General features: G+C 46.4%; 1 protein-coding gene across 1 annotated transcript; it reads left to right on the top strand.

Annotated features, from left to right (window-relative positions):
• The first annotated feature begins 278 nt into the window (after positions 1-278).
• LOC136511943 (beta-glucosidase 20-like) lies at positions 279-3,533 on the top strand. Its single transcript, XM_066505960.1, has 13 exons — positions 279-437; positions 559-622; positions 887-945; positions 1,028-1,103; positions 1,204-1,275; positions 1,364-1,451; positions 1,566-1,821; positions 1,916-2,031; positions 2,162-2,382; positions 2,468-2,496; positions 2,602-2,701; positions 2,787-2,868; positions 3,044-3,533. The coding sequence occupies exons 1-13, from the start codon at positions 303-305 to the stop codon at positions 3,270-3,272; spliced, it is 1,527 nt and encodes a 508-aa protein (XP_066362057.1). The 5' UTR covers positions 279-302; the 3' UTR covers positions 3,273-3,533.
• The last annotated feature ends 17,665 nt before the right edge of the window (positions 3,534-21,198 follow it).

The raw sequence follows: 21,198 nt of genomic DNA, 5'->3' as shown, positions 1-21,198 counted from the left end.
CTTGTAGAGAACAGAAGCATTCGGGTGCTGGGGAGGATACGACTGTTGATCTGTTGGGCTGGTGTCGCGGTGCAGGAGTGTCCGGACGATAGGACGCACTGCATCTAAAAAAAAGTTTGGAACCTTATCTATTTTTTTAAATAAACCTTTGCTAATGTGTGGGGTCAAATTGTGAAATATTCCTGGCCACGTCCCACGTACAGTACACCTGTCGCAGTCGCAGATTTGTCATCCGTGCAGCAGCATCCAACACCACACATAAGAAGCCCTCCGTACGCGCGTGCCTTCAGAAGAATAAAGCAATGGGGGGACGCTTGCCGCTTTTCTTGCCATGGCTGCTGCTGCTGCTTTCATCACACGCTGTAACGGCGATCCGTTTCACAGTGGATGACTTCCCTGACGGATTTGCCTTTGGAGCTGGGACTGCAGCTTTTCAGGTACCCTAAAGAACATGCTCCAAATTTATCATTGTCGGTATTAGTACCTCTTAGTTTGGATCAAACAGGGTAAAGAGGTTTCAATTCCCCTCATTTTTCTTCCGTATACGTTTGTTGGCAGTATGAGGGTGCAGTGGATGAAGATGGGAAGAGCCCAAGCATTTGGAACACTTATGCACACTCAGGTAGTCAATTGCTTTTTTCAGACCTCACATCACAGTAGGGATTTTATGCACTAGTTCGATTATGGTTTGTTCTGATGGCAAATTGGTAATTGTTAATGCTGCAATGAAGAGCTCAGATTTCACATGTTCTTGATGATGTTACTGGTCTTGCTAGATTTCACACTCAACAGTTTCAAGAAGTGTAAACATTACTTCTGAACTTGTGGTTAATTCTCAATTCTGTATTGCACTTGTCCTGAGTATATGCCTGTACTAATGCAATAGCAAGGAATCCAAATGAGCACAGTGGTGATTTTGCTTCTGATGGTTATCACAAGTATAAGGTGTGGCCACTCTTTCAGAGAAAATATTAGCCGGTTGTAAGTTGGAACATCGCTCACATCTTTTCTTGATATTCTCATTCAGGAAGATGTAAAGCTAATGAAAGACATAGGCCTGAAGGCTTACAGGTTCACCATATCTTGGTCAAGACTTATTCCTAGTCAGTGTGCAACTAACCTCATGATTTCAATTTTTCATTTTGCCTAGTTAGAAGTTCTGGATTTTCCATTTTTACTAATTTTAACTTTGGGATCATGTAGATGGGAGAGGAGCAGTGAACCCAAAAGGGCTGCAGTTCTACAACGATATGATAAATGAGCTAGTGAAAGCAGGTGAGTTACACTACACTGCCTTTGTTTTAGAGCTTATGTTTTGTCACTCTCACTGAAACTGAATCATCGTTTTCGAACCCTTGTGCAGGTATTCAGGTACATGCTGCCATTTACCATCTAGACCTCCCCCAAATCCTTGAAGATGAGTACAATGGATGGCTGAGCCCCAGAATTGTGTAAGTTGCTTCTCTTACTTTATGTAAACCAGATAAAAAAAAATAGCGTTGAACTATGAAAACCGTTCCACGTGCTTTGTATGGTATGACCATGATGGAACCAAACATATGCAGTGACGACTTCACAGCATATGCAGACGTTTGTTTTCGCGAGTTTGGCGATAGGGTGGCACACTGGACAACTATGATGGAACCAAATATCATTGCTCAAGGTTCCTATGACGTTGGAATTGTGGCCCCTGGACGTTGTTCATACCCATTTGGGCGTGATTGCACAGTTGGCAACTCCACCGTGGAGCCTTACCTGTTTCTACACTACAATCTGCTAGCTCACTCCTCGGTTGTCAGGCTATACCGGGAGAAGTACCAAGTCGGTTTGCCATTTTCATTCCCTTCAGTTCAGAGCCTTGTGTTTCTGCTCAACTTTCTTGACATCACACATGAGCCTTGTTCTTCGCCTTCAGGCTGTGCAGAAGGGCATTGTAGGCATAAACCTCTACTCCTTGTGCATCTACTCATTGACTGATTCAGCTGAAGATATCCAGGCAACGGTAAGAGCCAACGACTTCTTGTTTGGCAGGTATGTTAACGTCTCTTTATGCAACTTCGTTCTCTTACTGCAAGTACTTGTTACATGTATAGAGCTGGAAAACCCTTTTCATGAACTGTGATAGCACCACCAAGTAATAAGTACTGTACTTCAATCTCAGCATCCTGCACCCTTTCTTATTTGGAGACTACCCGGAGAGCATGAAGAAGGCTGCCGGTGCCCGCCTTCCGTCCTTCTCCAGCTATGAATCCGAGCTTGTTACCGGCGCATTCGACTTCATTGGACTGAATCACTACAGCTCCATATATGCGAGCAACAATCCTGATGTGTCAAAGATGCCCGTGCGAGACCAAGCTGCTGACATTGGAGCTCTGTTCAGAGGTTAAAACTGCTGTAAACTTCTGTATGTATGTGCATCCATACCTGAACCTGAATGTACTTGCTTCTAAAGGCTCCTCATTTGCAGAGACCAGGGACGGGCAAGCTGCTATACAGGTACACTGATGGTCGATCATTGACTACCTAAACTGTTGTAGAATAGTTAGAAATTTGCCATGATTATAGGTGCTTGCTGACATTTTGATGCTCTAATAAGAGCAGTATCCACCAGGCAGTATGGTTGATCCTCAAGGGCTAGAGCATGTACTCAAATATATTCGTGAAAAGTACGGGAATATCTCAATTTATATCCAGGAGAACGGTAATCCCTAAGAAGCATTCACATTCTGATACACTAGTCAGAATCTAACATTGCAAATTAACCTCACATTGCATCCATCATTCAGGAAGGCCTGATGACAGCCTGATGGATGTAGAAAGGATTGACTTCCTGAAGGCGTACATTGCAAGCACATTGAAAGCCATAAGGTAACAGTATATTGTTGTCTTTTTTTTTCGCACTAACAGGATGGCCCAACTTCTGCACAAGTCTAAGGGAGTCAGGCTTGCATCAGATACATGCATTATTTTTCTTGTCATATGCAGAGCGTTCTTTGGATGTTTTGGCACATGAACGAACTTCTAAATACATGGTTCATTCCAGGGATGGAGCAGACGTCAAAGGATACTCTGTGTGGTCATTACTGGATCTCTACGAGATGTTCGGGGGCTACAAGGCGCATTTCGGCCTCATCAGCGTCGATTTCAAGGACCTGAGGCGTCAGAGGCAGCCTAGGCTGTCTGCGTACTGGTACTCAGACTTCTTGAAGAATAATGTTGCCATTCATGTGGAGAATGGTGAAGCAACTGCAACTTCTCATGAACAAATTTAAGAGCGCTCCATCCAAAGAATGGCATTTTATACTCTGAGAGCTACACTCTGAACAGAAATAACTGAAAAAGGGTAAAATTTATGAAATATTTCAACTTGGTGTTTGGTACATGAAGCTTGAGGTCGTGTGGTTTGTAAAGTATTTACTAAAATAGAAACTAAAGAAAGAAGTCAGAGAACCGTCCTTGAGTACACTCTGCAATCAGAAAATGTATTAGTTAGAGAATCATCCATCGTCATAAAAAGAGGGAGATTGAATGTATCTAGCCCCAGTATTAGAATCTCCTTAGAGGAAAAGTCGGTTTTACCTGCTTGAACTACCGTTGGTCTGAATTTCCTCCTCAAACTTCAAAACCAGATATCACCAGGAATGTCCTGACTGTCACCGTTTCTGCTTTTACCCTACCGTTTCTTGTTTTCTCCGTATTTATCCAGAAGCTGGTCGAAAACAGGAAGAATCCTTGAACTTCAAAACTAGATATCACCAGGGATGTCCCAACCGTCACCGTTTCTGCTTTTACCCGACTGTTTCCTGTTTTCTTGGTATTTATTCGGAAGCCAATGATTTGAAGAGTTTCCTAATTGAACCCGATCATCGCCGTTTCCGCTTTTACCTGGCCTTCACCATTTCCACTTTTTCCCAACCTTTTCCTGTATTTATCCAGAATCTGGTCGAGCTTTTACCCCATCGGGTCAGGATTTTACCTAATCAGGTCGGGCTTTTACCCAACCATTTCCTGTTTTCTCGATATATATCCGGAAGCCGGTCGGAAACATGAAGTTTATCTGGAAAACAGTCACCATGTCTGTTTCCAACTGTTTCCCATTTTCTCGTCCGCTTTTACCCACTGTTTCCCATTTTCTCTATGCCCAGCCATCACTGTCCGTTTCCTGTTTTACCCAACCATTTCTTGTTTTCTCGGTATTTATCCTGAAGCCGGTCGGAAACATGAACAATTGTTCGACCTATTATCCTACAGGAGAGTAGCAGCATTTTCTCTTTTAGTTTCTAGTTGTTTTCTCTATAAAAAAGTTTGCTAAATATATTTATTATTAAGCATCTAAACTTATTTGCTAATACAAGATCTAAAAACTAAATATTAATTATCATACACATGGCTTTATCAAACTAAATATTAATTATCATCTATTTTGTGGCAGAACCACCCAAGTTATATGACCCACATATTCCTGTCATTGTCTTCTGACTGCTGCACATGGGAGCCAGATAACTTCGGTAGTCTGTCGGGTATCCTTGGGAACCCCCGAATCATCCAAGTTTACCTTTCCGAGCAGGATACATTACAAAAAGCATTGTAGCATTACACAGTTGTACAAATATACAAATATATTATATCAGAGTAAATAGCGAAAGTCTTACAAACCATAAATTTAGAAACCATTTATTTAGTGATTACAAACCATAAGTTTTTATCCATCAAGGCAGTGGAGTTGCATCACGGGTACCACTTATATTACAACACACAAAAGAGGTTGACCCTGCCCAAGGGTGCACGACAACTTCTACTGCTGACTCTCTTCTTCTAGCACCGTGGGCAAAAGCCTGGCTGCTGATGAGGCTCACCTGCAACAAGTGTTTAACAAATCCTGAGTACAAAGGTACTCAACAAGACTTAACCGACGAAAAGGAAAGACTCCAAGGATATGCAGGCTTACGTGGAATCAAGGTAAGTCTGTAGCAAGAATCAAGATTAACTTTTGCAGAAAAGCTTACTAATAAATTGTTCCTTACTTTGAATGTTTTAACTCAGGTAAAATCATTATAAGTATTCAGTTTGTACCTTATCTAAATCATTCACTTCTTTATCAGTTATTCTCATGATCAAAGTACTAATGTTTCAGTTATTAACTACGATGTAAGTCAGAGGATCGGGTCTCCTTCTTCGAGAAGCAACGGCGATTTGAATCGATTAAGCCCAGCTAGGGTTTCCTTACCACACGACATATGCAGGCCCCGAACCTACACATATCAACCTTCACTCAGGTATCCTGAAACATGAACGGGTTCGCGCTACCCGAGAGTACAGTACTCCACCTCCCTGCACCGCTCCTAGCGGATTCATATGATGTGTATACGCTACTCTCGCCATCTCTCCACTCCCAGTGCGTTGTTGGCCTTTCACATAATGGAATAGCCGAGGTATCAAGCTTACCGAAGTATATGGCTAGTACTATAAAGTCCCGACCACATTCAATTGACACAGATAGGGCAAGCACGACCAGGCAACCCTATTGACTTATCCACCAGAGACATAACCCATGTCCCATCCGGTCTCTAGTTAAAGCATATTTATTATTAAACTCTTAGGACATTACCTGAGTACGAAACCATCACGAATGATGAAATCACTACTCAACTCATATCAACTAAGCAAGGCTAAGCATATTTAACCTATCATACAAAAAGGGTAACAAGAAATGGTATTAGAATACCAAGGCAGACATGTAGCAGTTGATAATCACCCAATTTCTATTGTATTTAATGCACAAAGCATAAGACTTATGTGAATGATATTCGCAAAACACAAGGAAATGGTTGTATGCTCTGGGGCTTGCCTGTGGTGTTGGGGTTGTCAGATTCCTCGAATGTTCCACAGATATCAAACCCAACTTACTCTAAGTGAAAACCCATCTCAGGAGCTTGCTCAACTAGGGGGTCACCACATTCGTTCACTAAACGTAAGTAAAGATGCATGCTTTAGGATGATGAGATACTAAGCATGGTTTAAGATGACTAAACAAGATTACTTAACTTGAGTACAACTTTCCTTCACGGTATATTTAGGTTAACTAATCACAAAGCATCTTTGTTATTTATTATAAACAAGTTAATCATGAGCACAACATGAAGAGGACTAAGTTGCTAAGGAACAACAAAGGGATTAATGTTCCAAGGTCCATAATCAAACCCATCACATCAAAGTTCTTTAAGGATTTATAGAAACCATCTTGGTATTTTTATTAATTAAATAAAGGTATTTAAACATACCAAAATTAAGTAGATAAATTAATTTCATCAACACAGAGCCAAACTTTTTGTGAAGACTAGTCTAAGCATTTGAAGCATACTAAAAAAGTTTCATGATTTTAGGATAGTTATTTTAGCCTATAAAAATCATGGAAGATCTATTTATTAATTAAAAGATGTAATTTTAAGACCTAGCAAAAGCACTGATTTTGGCAAACTCATATTTTTCATGATTAAGCATAAGATAACAAGCTTACACAAAAAGTTTCATAATTTTATCAGTTCTAATTATTTAGTTATGAATTACACAAAATTCAGCCTATTTTAACATTTTCTGAAAAAACGAAAAAAGATAAAATCCTTTTCTTACTCACTCTCTCTCACCCATGTCGCGCCTGCACTGACCGCGACGCTGGCAGCCGTTGACTGGTGGGTGCTCGCCGGCAGCAAGACCTACCCCGGTGGACTCTTCTCGCTCTCGCGCATACTCTGGTGGTATTGGTTGAATGTCTGGTGCCCGGCAGCGAGCATGACGACGGCTCTAGCAGGATGGTGGCGCTCTGGCATGGCGGCAATGGGCGACGACGATGATCCCGACGACGCGAACTATCCCTACATGATCCTCTCGACCTCACGAACTCGCTAATGGTGATGGTTGATCGGCTAGGGCACGGCAGCATGCACCCCGGTAGCCATGGCGGCACGACGGAGCTCTAGCATAGTGGACTAGATCAATGGTGGCTTTCGGGCAACGCAAAGACCACTGGCATGCTCTGTAGGGTTGAGATGGCGGACTAGAGGGGGGGTGAATAGTCTTTTCTAAAATTAAACACATCGGCTAACCGAAACAAATGCGGAATCAAAACTATCGGTCTAGCCAAGACTGCACCCCTCTATCTAAGTTCGCATGCACCTTATAAAGATCCTAATTAGGCAACAAAGGTGCCAGGCTAGCTAGAGCTCACCTAACCAATCTAGCTTTCAAGGTCACACAAACCTATGCAACTAGTACTTCACACAACCGAGGGAGCTCCTACACAATCTAGTAAGCAAAAGCACAAAGCCACCTAAGCTCACTAACAATGCTTAATAACAAGGCTACACAAGCCAAAATATAGAGCTCAAAGCACTTAGCTACACAAACTAAGCAATGTAACTAACATGGTTACTCAAACCAAATTAGTCATGCAAGAGAGCTACTTCCATGCTACACAAGTAAGAAGATAGCTAGCAAGCTACACAAGCTAACTAATTACAAGAGCAACTACACAAGCACAATGTATATGAAAGTAATTACAAGCTTGTGTAAGGAGATTGTAAACTAATGGGAAGACAAGGATGACACGATGATTTTTATCCCGAGGTTCATGTGCTTGCCAACACGCTAGTCCCCGTTGTGTCAACCGTTCACTTGGTGGTTCGGCAACTAATTGGCATGACACTAAGCCCACACGTTGGGCGCCGCAAGAACCCCATGATCTAAGTGAGGGTATCTCAATGACATGCTCTACTATAGTTGCTCTTTGTGGCTCCCGTGGGGTGAGACAATCCCCCTCACAATCACTTCTCTGGAGCACCGCACAATCTTCCTTGCATGCTTCGACGGAGACCACAACCAAACTGTCTAAGAGGTAGCAACCTCCAAGAGTAACAAGCACCACTGCTTACAACTCAATCACCTAGTGCCACTTGATGCAACCTCACAATGCAATCGCACTAGAATCGCACTCACACTTAATCGGATGATCACTATCAAGCGTATGTGAGTTAGAGGGCTCCCAAGCACACCTACACAAGCCACCAAGGCTTAAGGGTGCTCAGCAACTAGCCCAAGGCCAAGCTCCACCTCTATTTATAGCCCCCAAGCTAAATAGAGCCATTGCTCCAAAGATTCCCTTTTCTGTGAGGGCACCGGACACGGCGGTGTCTGGCACCGGACACAGCGATGCCTCTCCAATGATCGAATTCCAACTAATAGAAACTAGTCGTTGGTCACTGGACAGGGGTGGCGGTGGCAGCACCCTAGGGGAGGCAGTGACCACCCAAGCCAAACTCCCAAAACCCCTGCTCTCTGGAAAAAGCGGCGGTGCACCGCCCTATGCATGGCGGTGTCCCAGCGGTGTCCTAGTGGTGACCAGCCCCACTTCTGCTGCCCTCGAGTAAAAAGGGGCGGTACCTCTAACGATGCACCAGACACCCCCTAGCGGTGCCACCGCCCTACCCATGGTGGTGCACACCGGTCAGGGTGGTGCCCATCCTCTCTCTACTGCTCTAGACCGAGGCCAAGTAGGCATAGCCCTAGGGGGGCGGTGCCACCGGACAAGCAGGGGCGGTGCCCTTAGGGCAGCACCCTGAGCCCGGTTTCACCTCCTTTCTTCACCTTTAGACTTCTCCTTTGCAAATGTGATAACACCACCAAGTGTGCACCACTATGTGCAAGTGTGTTACCTTTTCATAAACATTTCCCAAAGGATTAGTCACTCAATTCACCATACCACTCGATCTTAGCAACGATGCAAAGTTAGATCACTCGAGTGGCACTAGATCACCAATATGCAAACAAGTTTGCTCCTCTTGATAGTACGGCCATCTATCCTAACCCCGGTCATAAACTTCTCTACACACCTATGACCGGTGAAATAAAATGCCCTATAGGTTATACCTTTGCCTTGTGCATTCCATTCCATCTCCTCCGAGGTTGATGCAACACATGCACCAACCATATCACAAGTGATATGATCCACTTCATATCATCACATGACCTTGTTGGTTCATCAATCTTGACCTCACTTTCTTTTTACCGTTGCCTTCATCCATCGGTGCCAAGTCTTGCTCAAACTTCACCGCCACACGGTCCATTACTCTAAAGCCTCCAACTTGCCCTTTACGCTTGCAACTGGTCCATCAAACCAAGTCTTGTCTTGAGGTTCTCCACCTTAGTCACATGACTCCATGTCATGTCTCATATGCAATAATGAGCTCCTTCATCACATGTGTGAGTCTTGCAACAAAATCAAGCCATCTTCACCGTTATGGCATGAGTTGCTCACATAAGTGTACCTTTGGACTAATCACCTATGTATCTTACATTTAAATGCATTAGTCCACCTAGGTTGTCACTCAATTACCAAAACCAAACAAGGACCTTTCACACTCGTGACACTCACACACACGTGCCCAAGGGGTCAGTTGAGCGCGCGCAAGCCAACTACGCAGCGACCGCGACAGCGGCGGCTTAGCAGAGTAGAGCATGTCGGTGCGATGGCGCTCCGGCCATAAGAGCCTAGTAGAGATTAAACAAATGACGGTGTTAGCATCAGGAGCTCACCGTGACTTTGGAATGGTAGTTGATTGAGATAGGGCGCGACAGGGCTCGATGGTCGACGTCGAAGACGAAGGCGGCGGTGCTGCTCACGGACACGGTGATGTTCTGCCACATCTAGGGCTCCACTATGAAAACTAGTAAGCTAGTGAGCAATAGGACAACAAGATGGAGTTGAAACATGAGATGGTTGAAGTGAAGGTGTGCCATAGAGGGTTGCCCACGATGAGGAGCTCAAGGAGGTGCTCTGCTCGATGCTAGGGAAGAAAACGGCGTTAGGGTGACTCTGGTGGCTAGAGCAGGCACTGGCTGGCTCAAATGATGCGCAAGGATGACACGAGTGTGGTTGCAAGATGAATTGCGAGGAGGTGGAGTGGTGGTGGAGAAATCAGCCGGTGATCTAGAGTGCTCGACGATGGTGAGAAAAGGAGAGGATGAGGATGGTGACTGGCTTTGTGACTTAAGGGCGACGGTGAAGCATCGAAGCATCCAGCAGCTACTTGAAACACGCCTGGTGAAAGGTCCTAATATGGCTAGAGGCGGTGAATAGCCTATTTAAAACTCTACACATTCACTAGAGCAATTTGATTAGTAAAACAAACGGCAAAATGCAAACTTGCTCTAGCTCTACAAGGGTTGCAAGTCACCTACCCAACAATTCTAGTTGCTATGATCTCTAGTCACACAAGAGGCTAAGTCACTACTCACTAAGAGCTCTTAACAAGGCTACACTAAAGAGCTCCACTAGATGAAACTAAGCTACAAGGCAAGCTCTCAATTCTAGCTATACTAAAGAGCTTACCACAACTAGTTTGCGATAAAGTAACAGAGTGAGTAAGGTGATTATACCTCCACATCGAGGAATGAACCAATCACAATATGTTGACAACCAAATCACCGGGAGAATTCCAATCACACAAGAGACACAAGATTTTCTCCCGAGGTTCAGTGCTTGCCGGCACGCTCATCCCCGTTGTGTCGACCAACACTTGGTTGTTCGGTGGCTAAGAGGTGTTGCACGAATGTCGTCCACACAATTGGACACCGTAAGAACCTACCCACAAGTGAGGTAACTTAATGATACGGGCAATTCACTAGAGTTACCTTTTGGCTCTCCACCAGGGAAGGTACAAGACTCCTCACAATCACCAAAGCCGGCCACGAACAATCACCAACATGTGCCGAAGCTCCTTCGCTACTCCAAGCCATCTAGGTGGCGACAACCACCAAGAGTAAGAAGAAATCCGTAGCCACAACGATCCCCAAGTGCCACTAGATACAATCACTCAAGCAAATGCACTTGGAATCACTCCCAATCCCACTATGATGATGAATCAATGATGGAGATGAGCGGGAAGTGTTTGATTAGGATCATAAGAATGTCAAGTATGTCAAAGTGCTAAGAGAGTGAGCCTAGGGCCAGCCAACACACTTAAATAGGGAGCCAACCACAAAAGAGTCGTTGCCCCCCACTACCTGTTTTCCTGAGCCGACCGGACGCACAGATGGGAAGTGACTAGACGCATACCCCTAGCGTCTAGTCCTCCATCTCCATCCACATGTCACCACCTTTGAATACCGAGCGTTGATCTCCAATGGTCACTAGACGACTTTGATCGTAGTTAAAGTACGACCGAACACAACGCTCAAATCACCTGATGCACAAGCACGCTACGTCCGATCGTTTCCAGTAAGCATCTAGAGGTGTTTTCTATGAACCGGATGTGCCAGGTCACTAGCGACCAGATGTGCCCCAGAGTCAGGTCAGTTCAAGCCTCACATAGGGCAGTGATGTCAGCGTATGTCAGCGATGACCTAACACACCCCTGTTCGCTCGATCACATGTCCCTAGCAGAGTCCGATCATGAGGGCGCCCTCCTTCTCTTCTATGCACGATGACCCAACGTACAGCCAGCGTTAGGTAGCTGTGTCCGGTCGCACCTCCTCGCTCTTGGCTAGTCACTACTTCCACGGCTATAAATGACTGGACGCGCATGTCAGCCCCGACTACAGCGTTCGATCATGGACTTTCACCTACTTTTCTTTTTTAAGTCCACAACTGCTTCACCCTTGCTTCCAACTTGCTAACCATAAAGTGTAGAACTTGTGTGCACATGTGTTAGCATTTTTCAAAGCATTTTAAAAGGGTCAAAGTTAGCACACTAGGTTTGTAAATGCATATGCAAGAACAATGTCACCTAGTGGCACTCAATAACCGCTTAGCCAAAGATTTTCCCTCTTTATAGTACGGCTATCGATCCTAAATCACTCACACCCTCTATGGTGTCTTGAGTGCAAACCAAAAATGGCTCCTATCATTATACCTTTGCCTGGAGCCCATTTTTTTCTCTTTCTTCTTTTCCAATTGTGAAGCACTTGATCATCTCTTTTGTGGCCATCACCTTCACCATGGCCATCACCTAGCTTCACCACTTGGGTTGGACCACCTTAACTAATTCACACACTTAGATCAAAGGTTAGTCCTAGGTTTCATCAATTGTCCAAAACCAAACTAGGGCTTTCAATCTCTCCCTTTTTGGTAATTGATGACAACCTATTTACAAAGATATTCAATGAAATCTTTTTGGATTCATGTTGCTTGCCCAAGCATATTACGATGTGTAAATGTTATGGACAAGTTTTATAAACCCAAATTGGTAGTATTAGCTCCCCCGTACATATGTGCTAAGAGTTTGGATTTGAAAGCTTGCACATATGCATGGATTGGAATTTTGGGAGAGTAATAGCTACCAAATGATGCTAAGGTGTAAAGAATGGACCTTTGAAGCGTGATACCAATTGAAGTTGCCATTTGAACACCATCCTTAGCACCATAGTTTTCTAGATACCACTTGAAAAGCAAAGACAAACTAGATACCTCATGAGATTGTCGACGCAAAAACATGTCGATGTGTCAGGCACACAGCAAGCCGAAAGGATCTGCTTGATAGAGTAAGGTCGGAGATCTACTTGGCTTCAACGTCGGACCAGTCGACCCTACGAATTCCACCCGAGGGCGTGCTAGTCAATTTGACCTGCAATTGACAAGGAGAGAAAGTTTATCAGTAATTTATGGTGGAACATACCAGTCTTGCCCAGATAGTTCCAAGTGTGCCGCATCAGGAGCAGCCAGTGTTAGCCCACTGGATCTTCAGCACAGAGATGTCTGACCACTCACTAATGTTGCCGAGCACATACTAGTGATGCCGACCATGAACTATCATTGTCCTCCCTCTGGTCATAGTGTGTGGTCAGACAACGTTAGTCATGGTTGACAACGCTGGTGAGTTGTTGGCAACACCAGTGATCCAGTGGGCCAACATCCAGACAGGAAAAACACAAATGAAGCATTAAGCCAATGAGTCTGACGAGAAAGGATTGTCTAATACGAACAGTTCTACAAACGCTCTAAATCTAATCCGCTATCATCAACGATGAGGTTCGACCGGATCGATGCAGCTATGATGATAACAACAAACTAAAGCCAAATAATTCACAAAACCATCCATACCCTGATAGGTTTTCTAAAAGACATGCTATATCTGTGAAGGCGCAGGCGAATCGGCTAAAAGATCCTATTCTACTAGAAAAATGGTCACAACATGTGAACAATTTTCTATTCAATACGAGCACACCTATCAACTCCTCAAACCTAACCTATCATCTTTAATAGTGGGGTTCGACCAGATCGATGGCAGCCATAATAAAGATAACAGATTAAATCTTTAAAGAAAATAGATCTACTCATATTTAATAGGATCATGAAGACATACTATGAGCATTAAAGTGCAGGCGATCGGCTATTTAGCCGATGCAGGCATAGCAAACAACTAAGGTCATGCCTGATCGGGAACAAATCTACCAACTAGCATCCTCCAATCTAAAGTGCCATCAGTGGGGATCGACCAGATCATTGCAGCCATAATAGCAAACTATAGATTAGATTTAACTAGCCATCAAACCTCTTCAAGATCACATGTGCCTTAACCACGTACTATGCATGTCGATAGAATATCATCGGCAGTCCTCCGAGGGGTATCCCACGAAGGTAGATTAATCGGCAGAGGAGCGTGATATGAAGAACAAGAAGGCAACAAAGACACACAAGTTAGACAGGTTCAAGCCGTCAGTATGACGTAATACCCTACTTCTATGGTCTGTTGGTTTGTATTAGCTATCGTATGATATTGCATGTGTTTGGAGGGGGTCCCTGCCCACCTTATATAGTCCGGGGAGCAGGGTTACAAGTCGGTTAGATCTAAGAGATAACCGGAAAGTAACAACTGATTACAAGAATCTTGGGATCATACATATCCTAACAGATCTTGTAGTATCTTCAGGATATCTTCCAGATGTCTTGCGGGAGCCGCCGAGCAGAGTTGTGCCCCACAAGGAGTCATCTTGTGGGCTAGGCCGCCCCTAGGGGCACAACCCATGTGGTCTGCCGTCGGTATTCGGGGTCGTACCCCCCACAGCTAGTCCCCGAGCACCTTGTACCCATTGTGCAACGCCGTTTTGTGCTTGTTCGAGCAGGTGCGAACAAAGCCGAGCAGTAGAACTCATGATCCGACCACCATGATGAGTTGTCGAGCAGTTGCGAGCAGTTGCCGAGCAGTGCGGACCACAACCGAGTAGTATGATCCACACACGGCTTGCCATAAGGGTGTAAGGAGCTCAAGTTCAAAATCAAAAATTTCCTCATAATGAACCAAGTGTGCCCACTTAGAGTCCGACCACACGAGTAGGAGATAATTTTTTTAGCCTCAAGGGACGCGGAGTCTGTCGGAAAAAAAAACAAGCACATTCACCGCAAGGTGAAGTGTGCCCACTTAGTCCCTGAGCCTAACAGTAGATGACGTAGTCATTTAGTGCCAGGGTCCAAAATAGAAAACCAGCCGAGCAGGCAGCTAGTCCCTGGGCATAGACCAAAAAGCACATTCACCGCAAGGTGAAGTATGCCCACTTAGTCCCTAAACCTGACAGTAGGTGATGGAGTCACGTGGTGCCAGGGTCAGAAACAAAGAAATAGTGAAAAACCAGCCGAGCAAGCAGCCAGTCCCCGAGCCGCAAGCGGAGATATTAGGAGAAATCCAATCGTGGAGAAAAAACTAGAGAAATGGTTGTATAGTAATGGTTGCTGAGCCTCAATAAATGGTGAAGAAATCGGCGATTATTCGGCGAGTAACAACTGACGGCGGCGATAAATGAGCGACATGGGCTGCGGTTGCAAGAAAGCCCAGGTTACGGCCCATTAAGCCGCGCCTGAGAATTTAGAGAAGCGCAGATCGCGGGAACGGGTTCCCAAAAACCCTCGAATGCGAAAGGGCAAGGAAAATGCTTTATAACGGTGCCACCGCCCCCTGCGCTCCCACCTTTGCCACTTTGCCATTTCATCTTCATCCTTAGCCATCACACTTCTAGATTCACACCTACGCATGTTGCCAGCACCAGTCCCCATCCAAATTTGAGAGATGGCGTCGAAGAGGAGAGCTGTGAACCCAAAGAAGGCAGGTGCCAGAGCCAGTCGTGACGAAGAGTGGGTGCCGTCGCGCACAAGGGAAGCGTAGCTTGACAAATTGGTGACGGCGGGCGTGCTTCCTGACTGTGTCACCGCCGGATGGCGGCCAGCCAGTGGTGAGCTCTTCCCAATGCCTAACACCGATGAAGTTGTAGTCTTTGAGGATTATTTCTAGCGTGGGTTGGGGTTCCCTATTCATCCTTTCCTGCGAGATCTGCTGGAATTTGGGTCGATTAGTCTGTGCAATCTCCACCCCGACACCATATTGCACATCTTGATCTTTATTCATTTCTGTGAGATGTTTCTGGGGGTTCTGCCACACTTCAACCTCTTCAGACACCTATTCTGGTTGAAGAAGAAAGGCGGCGGTGGCTCCAAGGTGGTCGGCGGCGTATATCTACAGCTCCGAGATGGAATGGCCAGCGAGTATGTTAACATACCGCTGAACACTTCTCTGAAAGGGTGGAATTCCAAGTGGTTCTACATGAAACAGAGCCACCCTGCAATCCGCTGTGACGTCCACCATATCCTGGAGAACCAAAAGAGCTGGTCAGAGAAACTGAACAGTACTGACATGGAACAAGTTAGGGAGCTCCTTGATCTGATTAAAGGCGTGGAAATTAGAGGCAAACTGGTGGCAACAAGCTTCATAGTGCACCACGTCCAGCCATGCATGGAGAGGGCCCACCCGGCCTTTGACTATAGAGGTGATGACGACAGGACCCGAGAAAGGATGAAACCGCTGATGAAGAAGAATGTCATAGAGCGGGCCGCAGAGCTGTTCGCCCCCAACATTTCGTTCGCCTGGCCAAAGCAAACGAGGGCCTTCAATTGCACGAATCCGCCTCTCGAGGTAATCATCTCAATTTTTATTCCCGATACTTTTAATCCTGAAGCATTGCCTAACAGTGAACCGATTCACTTATGCAAAGATCCATTCGCAGGAAAGAGCGGTGTATTTCTCTGGCATGCCGAGGGGTGATTGGCCGAGGGGTGTAGATGCCCGGCCACTAGGTCGGCCTATGGAAGATGTGGCTAGCGCCTCATCAGAATCTGGAGGCACCGACATTGGTCGGACTCAAAGTTCACCATCGATGACAGAGAAAGTCCGGGGAAAAAGGGCAGTAGCAGACGAGCCGGCCTAGAAGAAAAGAAAAACAGCAGTCATCCGTTGCCCCCAAACTAGGCGGCATCTTGCTTGGTGGCGACCAGACCACTCGAACACGAAGGGTTGCATGATGCTCGAGTGGTCTGATGATGACGAAGATCCAGTTACTCCTCCTCCTGAACATGCAAGCACCTCCATGCAGCACACACATGGAGGAGCATTCAAGGGAGAGCGTAGAAGTCCTCGGGCAACAGGCTTGGGAATTCCCCGAAGCAGCAGATGACTAGAAGTCCCCACTAGGTAGGCTGACGGGAGTCCCCGAGCAATAGGCGGAAGGTAAACCTAGAGTGACAGGCAGATGAAGCCTCGGAGCAGCAGGTGGAGCATAGGCCGACTGTGGAGGAGGCGAGACCTCCACCCCAGAGCACGGGAGTCGATCCCACAGCCATGCCTGGGGGCTCGGGCAGGCATCGATGATTCAAAAAATTGCACCGACAGACCAAACTATAAGTATCCTCATGTTGGAGTTACTTTGCTGTCTTATCCTAGCTTTTTTTTACCGCTTGACCAAATGATCTGATGCAGTGCAAGGCATACGGAGGGTCTAGAACTATCCGCCTAGACTAACGAGCAACCTCTGGCTAATCCCAGGGTGGAGGTAACGCCGATAGCTCCCGTGTCAGGGTCCCTGGGTGCTCGGTAGCCGACAGAAGAGACAAACACTGCTATGGGTGGACTTGTAGACGGCGAGAGGTTGGCGTCAGTGGAGGACGGGTCGGCGACGATACCCGAAGCAACGGCGGGTACTGTCGGGCCCTCAGGAGCTAAAGCTGGAGTTGCCGGCGATGCACCAGAGTCTAGGGTCAACAGAGCCAGTGGTGCCCGAGGAGCTAATAGCGCCCCCTGAGTCATCGCAAGGCATGGTCGGACCCACTGTCCAGCCATAGAGCCCCCCGGTGGTGCCCCTGGCTGCTGTAGAAGAGGAGGACGTGGTGGAGGAGATCGGTTCGTGTTAAGCCTTAAACCCAATCCATCCGAATCTTCTGCATGCGTGGTGACGAGGTGGTATTTGTCAAGGAGGAGGACACCCCCAATGAGATGAGGCGGCTGAAATTCGCCCTCGCCGGAGTAATAAAACAAATTGAGGTTAGTACTGAATCCTAAGTATTCGTCTTTGATGTTGGAGATCGAATTCTGTCATTGTCATTGTGAATTTTTAGGGGATAACTCAGGACTACTGAGCACCTAGCACCTAGTTGATAAAGAGGATGGAGCCTCTTGTCGAGGAGAACCAAAAACTCAAGGAGGCGATAAACCTCTTGGAGAGAAACACCCAGAGGGCCCAGCGCGAGTGAGACCTCGCTGAGTCCAACGCACAGGACCTGGAAGACTAGAAGGGGGTCCTATCTGAATAGCTGGCGGCTACGAAAGAATAGCTATAGAGCAAGTCCGAGCAGCTGGCCACTACCTCCACACAACTGAAGGACGCTTCCGAGCAGTTGGAACAGCTGCAGAAAATCTCCAAGCAGAAGAAAGGTATGTGTGATCGACAAAAGTGCTTTGCATAGTTGGATATGCTTACTTTTGGTGATGACTATTGTACTTGTAGAACAAGATGTGGAGCTCGGCTAGCTGCGCCAGGCCCTGGAGCAACTCCGAGAGGAGAAGGCAAAGGAGACAGGGTGAGCGAGCAAGTTGGTCGAGGAGCTGAACAGTGAGTATTTCCTGGTTGGGGTTACTGTTGAAGTAACTTTCTTGCTTGATGGAACTTTGTAATGCTTGCAGGCTACCATCGGAGGGTCAAGGCACAATTCGATGTGCTAGAGCAGGACGCCCGGACCCAGAGGGACAAGTTTGACGCCGTAGTTGCTGCAATCAAACCAGTGCTCGACTGCGTCGAACTAGAAGTGGCTCCTCAGCCCGATGGTAGGCCGCCGCACCTGGACATCGTCATCGAAAGATGCAAGATGGCGTGGGAGAGCTTCAAGAGCTTCAACCGCGACGCCATTGTTTCCGCCGCTACCCATGCCCTTGCTGTGGTTCGATCCCATTATCCAGCCACTGACCTTCAGGCAATAGGGGGCGGGTTCACCGAAGGGCTGAGCAAGGCAGAGACCCAGCAGCTGGAGGATGAGGTGGAGGACGTAGCGAAGAAGTTGGTAGGCGATATAGACTTGTTTGGCGAGATGGACGGTAATGGTGGAGCATAATGATCTGCTTGGTGGATATCATCTATAATTTCTACATAGTGTAGTTAGAACGTGCGAAAGTGTAAAAACACTTATGTATATGATAAATGCTATAAGGTGCACGTGTATGCAGTTTGCTTGTATTTCGGCAAAAAAATCTTCGTAGTTTTGACCATGACGTATTTATAGGGAATATAAGTAGAGTCCGAGCAGTTAGTTCACCACTGACCCCTATGGCCTCAGCTAGCCCATAGTCCATAACGTCGAGCATAGAGCCCGTGCACGTGTAGGAGGAACAGGCGTGACCAAGGAACCGTAGCTGACCACCCATAACGCAGAGCATGGAGCCCGTAGCACGTGTAGGGAGAGATCAGAGACTGGGTTTTCTCCATAGAGAAAAGAACAGAACACGTGCTGCCCAGCAGTTATCGAAATAACTTGGAGATATAGGTAGTATAAGCGGTGTCCAAGCAGTTAATTCTATGCTGAGCTCTCGGCCTTGGCTAGCCCATAGTCCATAACGTCGAGCGTAGAGCTCGTAGACGTGTAGGAGGAACATGCGTGACCAAGGAACCACAGCCGACCACCCATAACGCAGAGCGCGGAGCCCGTGGCGCGTGTAGGGAGGGATCGGAGACTGGGTCTTTCGAAGAGAATAGAAAAGAAAGTATGCTGCTCGCTGATCGGCAAAATATCTTGTAGATTTGGAGAAAAGTGTTCGGCGATTTGGAGAGAACACGTGGCGAAATACGTTGGCGATTTAGAGGAGACGTGTTCGGCGATTCAGAGAAGACTTATTTGGCGATTTTTGGCGAAAAATGTTTCGGTGATTTGGAGAAATCGTTCGGCGATATTGGAGAAAAACCGTTCAATGATTTTTGGTGAAAACATGTCGGCGACTAGGAGAAATCATTCGGCGATGTTGGAGAAAAATTGTTCGGTGATAACGTTGGAGATTTGGAGAAATGTGGTCGGCGCAGTTATGGCGATTTCGTATTGGAGTTCACAATGGAGTAGCATGGAGCTCGGCGACCATAAGTGGAGATTAGACCATAATGGAGAAAAAGTGGAGATAATTTATGGAGACTAAAACTTTGTTCATCATAAAGCAGACAATACATATCTCGGGTGTTTCAAGGATAGAAACGTATGAGGTGCTCGATGTGCCATGAGTTGGGAACATTGATTCTTTCTAAGTCACATAGGTGATAAGACCCTGGTCGGGTGACCTCTTTGATGACATAAGGCCCTTCCCAAGGGGAGGAGAGCTTGTGCATCCCTTCGGTTTTTTGTTTTCTACGGAGAACAGGATCGCCGATAGCAAATGAACGACCTTTGACATTGTGGTTGTAGTACCTCTGCAAGCCTTCTAGATATTTGGCTATGCAGACACAGGTGATTAGGCGTTCTTCCTTGGCCCTGTCGACGTCCTCTGTCCGAACAGCTGCGGCCTGCTCTTCATCATGGTTTTCCACCCTAGGTGCTCGGAAGGCAATGTTCGCTGGTAGTATGGCTTCTGAGCCATAGACCAAGAAGTATGGAGACACATCGGTGCTGCGATTAGCTTGAGTACATAGTCCCTAGACTACAGCTGGTAGCTCCTTGAGCCATCTGCCCGGGTGCTTTTCTTCTTTTTGATATAGTCTCTTTTTGAGAGCATCAAGGATCATGTTGTTTGCCCACTCGACCAGGCCATTACCTCTAGGATGAGCAACGAAGATGTATTTGATGGAGATGTAATGGTCTTTGCAGAAGTCCTAGAAGTGATGGCCAGTAAATTTAGTTCCGAGGTCGGTGATGATGCTGTTCGGTAGACCAAATCTGTGGATGATATCTTCGAAGAGCTCAACTGCTTTCTTTGCAGTAGTCGAGGAAAGCGGTTTATACTCAATCCACTTGGAGAACTTGTCGATGGCGACATACACATACTGAAAACCACCTGGCGCTGGATTGAAAGGCCTAACCATATCCAGTCCCCAGCATGCGAAGGGCTAGGAAGCTAGGATGGTTTGCAGCTCTTGCACCGGCACGTGTATTTGCTTAGCAAAAAATTAGCATCCTTCACAATGTCGAACGAGGTCTTCTGCATCAGAGATGGCTATGGGCCAATAGAAACCAGCTTGGAAAGCCTTGTCGACTAGTTTTCTCGAGGCCGCGTGGTTGCCATAGGAACCAGAGTGAATTTTGAGAAGTAGCTTCACTCCCTCTTCTTGGGTGATGCATTTCTGCAGTATCCCTTCCTTGGCACTTTTCCTCATCAAGTTGCCGTCCACCAGCACGTAATGCTTGCTTCGATGAATTAGGCGTTCGGTTTCAATCTTGTCGGCGGGTACCTCGTCGCTAGTAAAGTACCAGCTGCTCGGCGGGGGAACTTCCTAAACTTCCTTATCTTCTTTGATGGATGGCGCCAGGAGATCTTGAACGAAGACCCCCAGCGGGATCACAGCGCGAGAAGAGCCCAACTTGGATAAATGGTCGGCGAGCTGATTTTGGTCGCGTACCACATGGTGGTACTCGATGTCGTAGAATTTTCCTTCAAGCTTCCTGATTTCGGTGCAATATGCATCCATCTTTTCGCTGGAGCAAGACCAGTCTTTGTTAAGCTAGTTGATGACCAGCACGGAGTCCCCGTATACCATGAGGCGTTTGACGCCGAGCTCAACGGTTATACAAAGTCCGTGGAGACATGCTTCATATTCGACGTCGTTATTGGAGGCCAGAAAGTGTATCCGAAGAACGTACTAGAGCTTATCCTTGGTCGGCATGACAAAAAGAATGCCCGCACTAGCACCGTTGATGTT

Source organism: Miscanthus floridulus, chromosome 16 (assembly GCF_019320115.1).
Source record: "Miscanthus floridulus cultivar M001 chromosome 16, ASM1932011v1, whole genome shotgun sequence".
NCBI lineage: Eukaryota > Viridiplantae > Streptophyta > Magnoliopsida > Poales > Poaceae > Miscanthus > Miscanthus floridulus.
This window is presented reverse-complemented; position numbering and strand designations above follow the sequence as displayed.

Excerpts from the sequence above, each read along its gene's own strand:
- LOC136511943 (XM_066505960.1), top strand. The coding sequence starts at position 303 with ATGGGGGGACGCTTGCCGCTTTTCTTGCCATGGCTGCTGCTGCTGCTT. Across the intron at positions 1,276-1,363 it reads AAATGAGCTAGTGAAAGCAG|GTATTCAGGTACATGCTGCC; the intron begins GTGAGTTACACT and ends ACCCTTGTGCAG. Across the intron at positions 1,452-1,565 it reads TGGCTGAGCCCCAGAATTGT|TGACGACTTCACAGCATATG; the intron begins GTAAGTTGCTTC and ends AAACATATGCAG.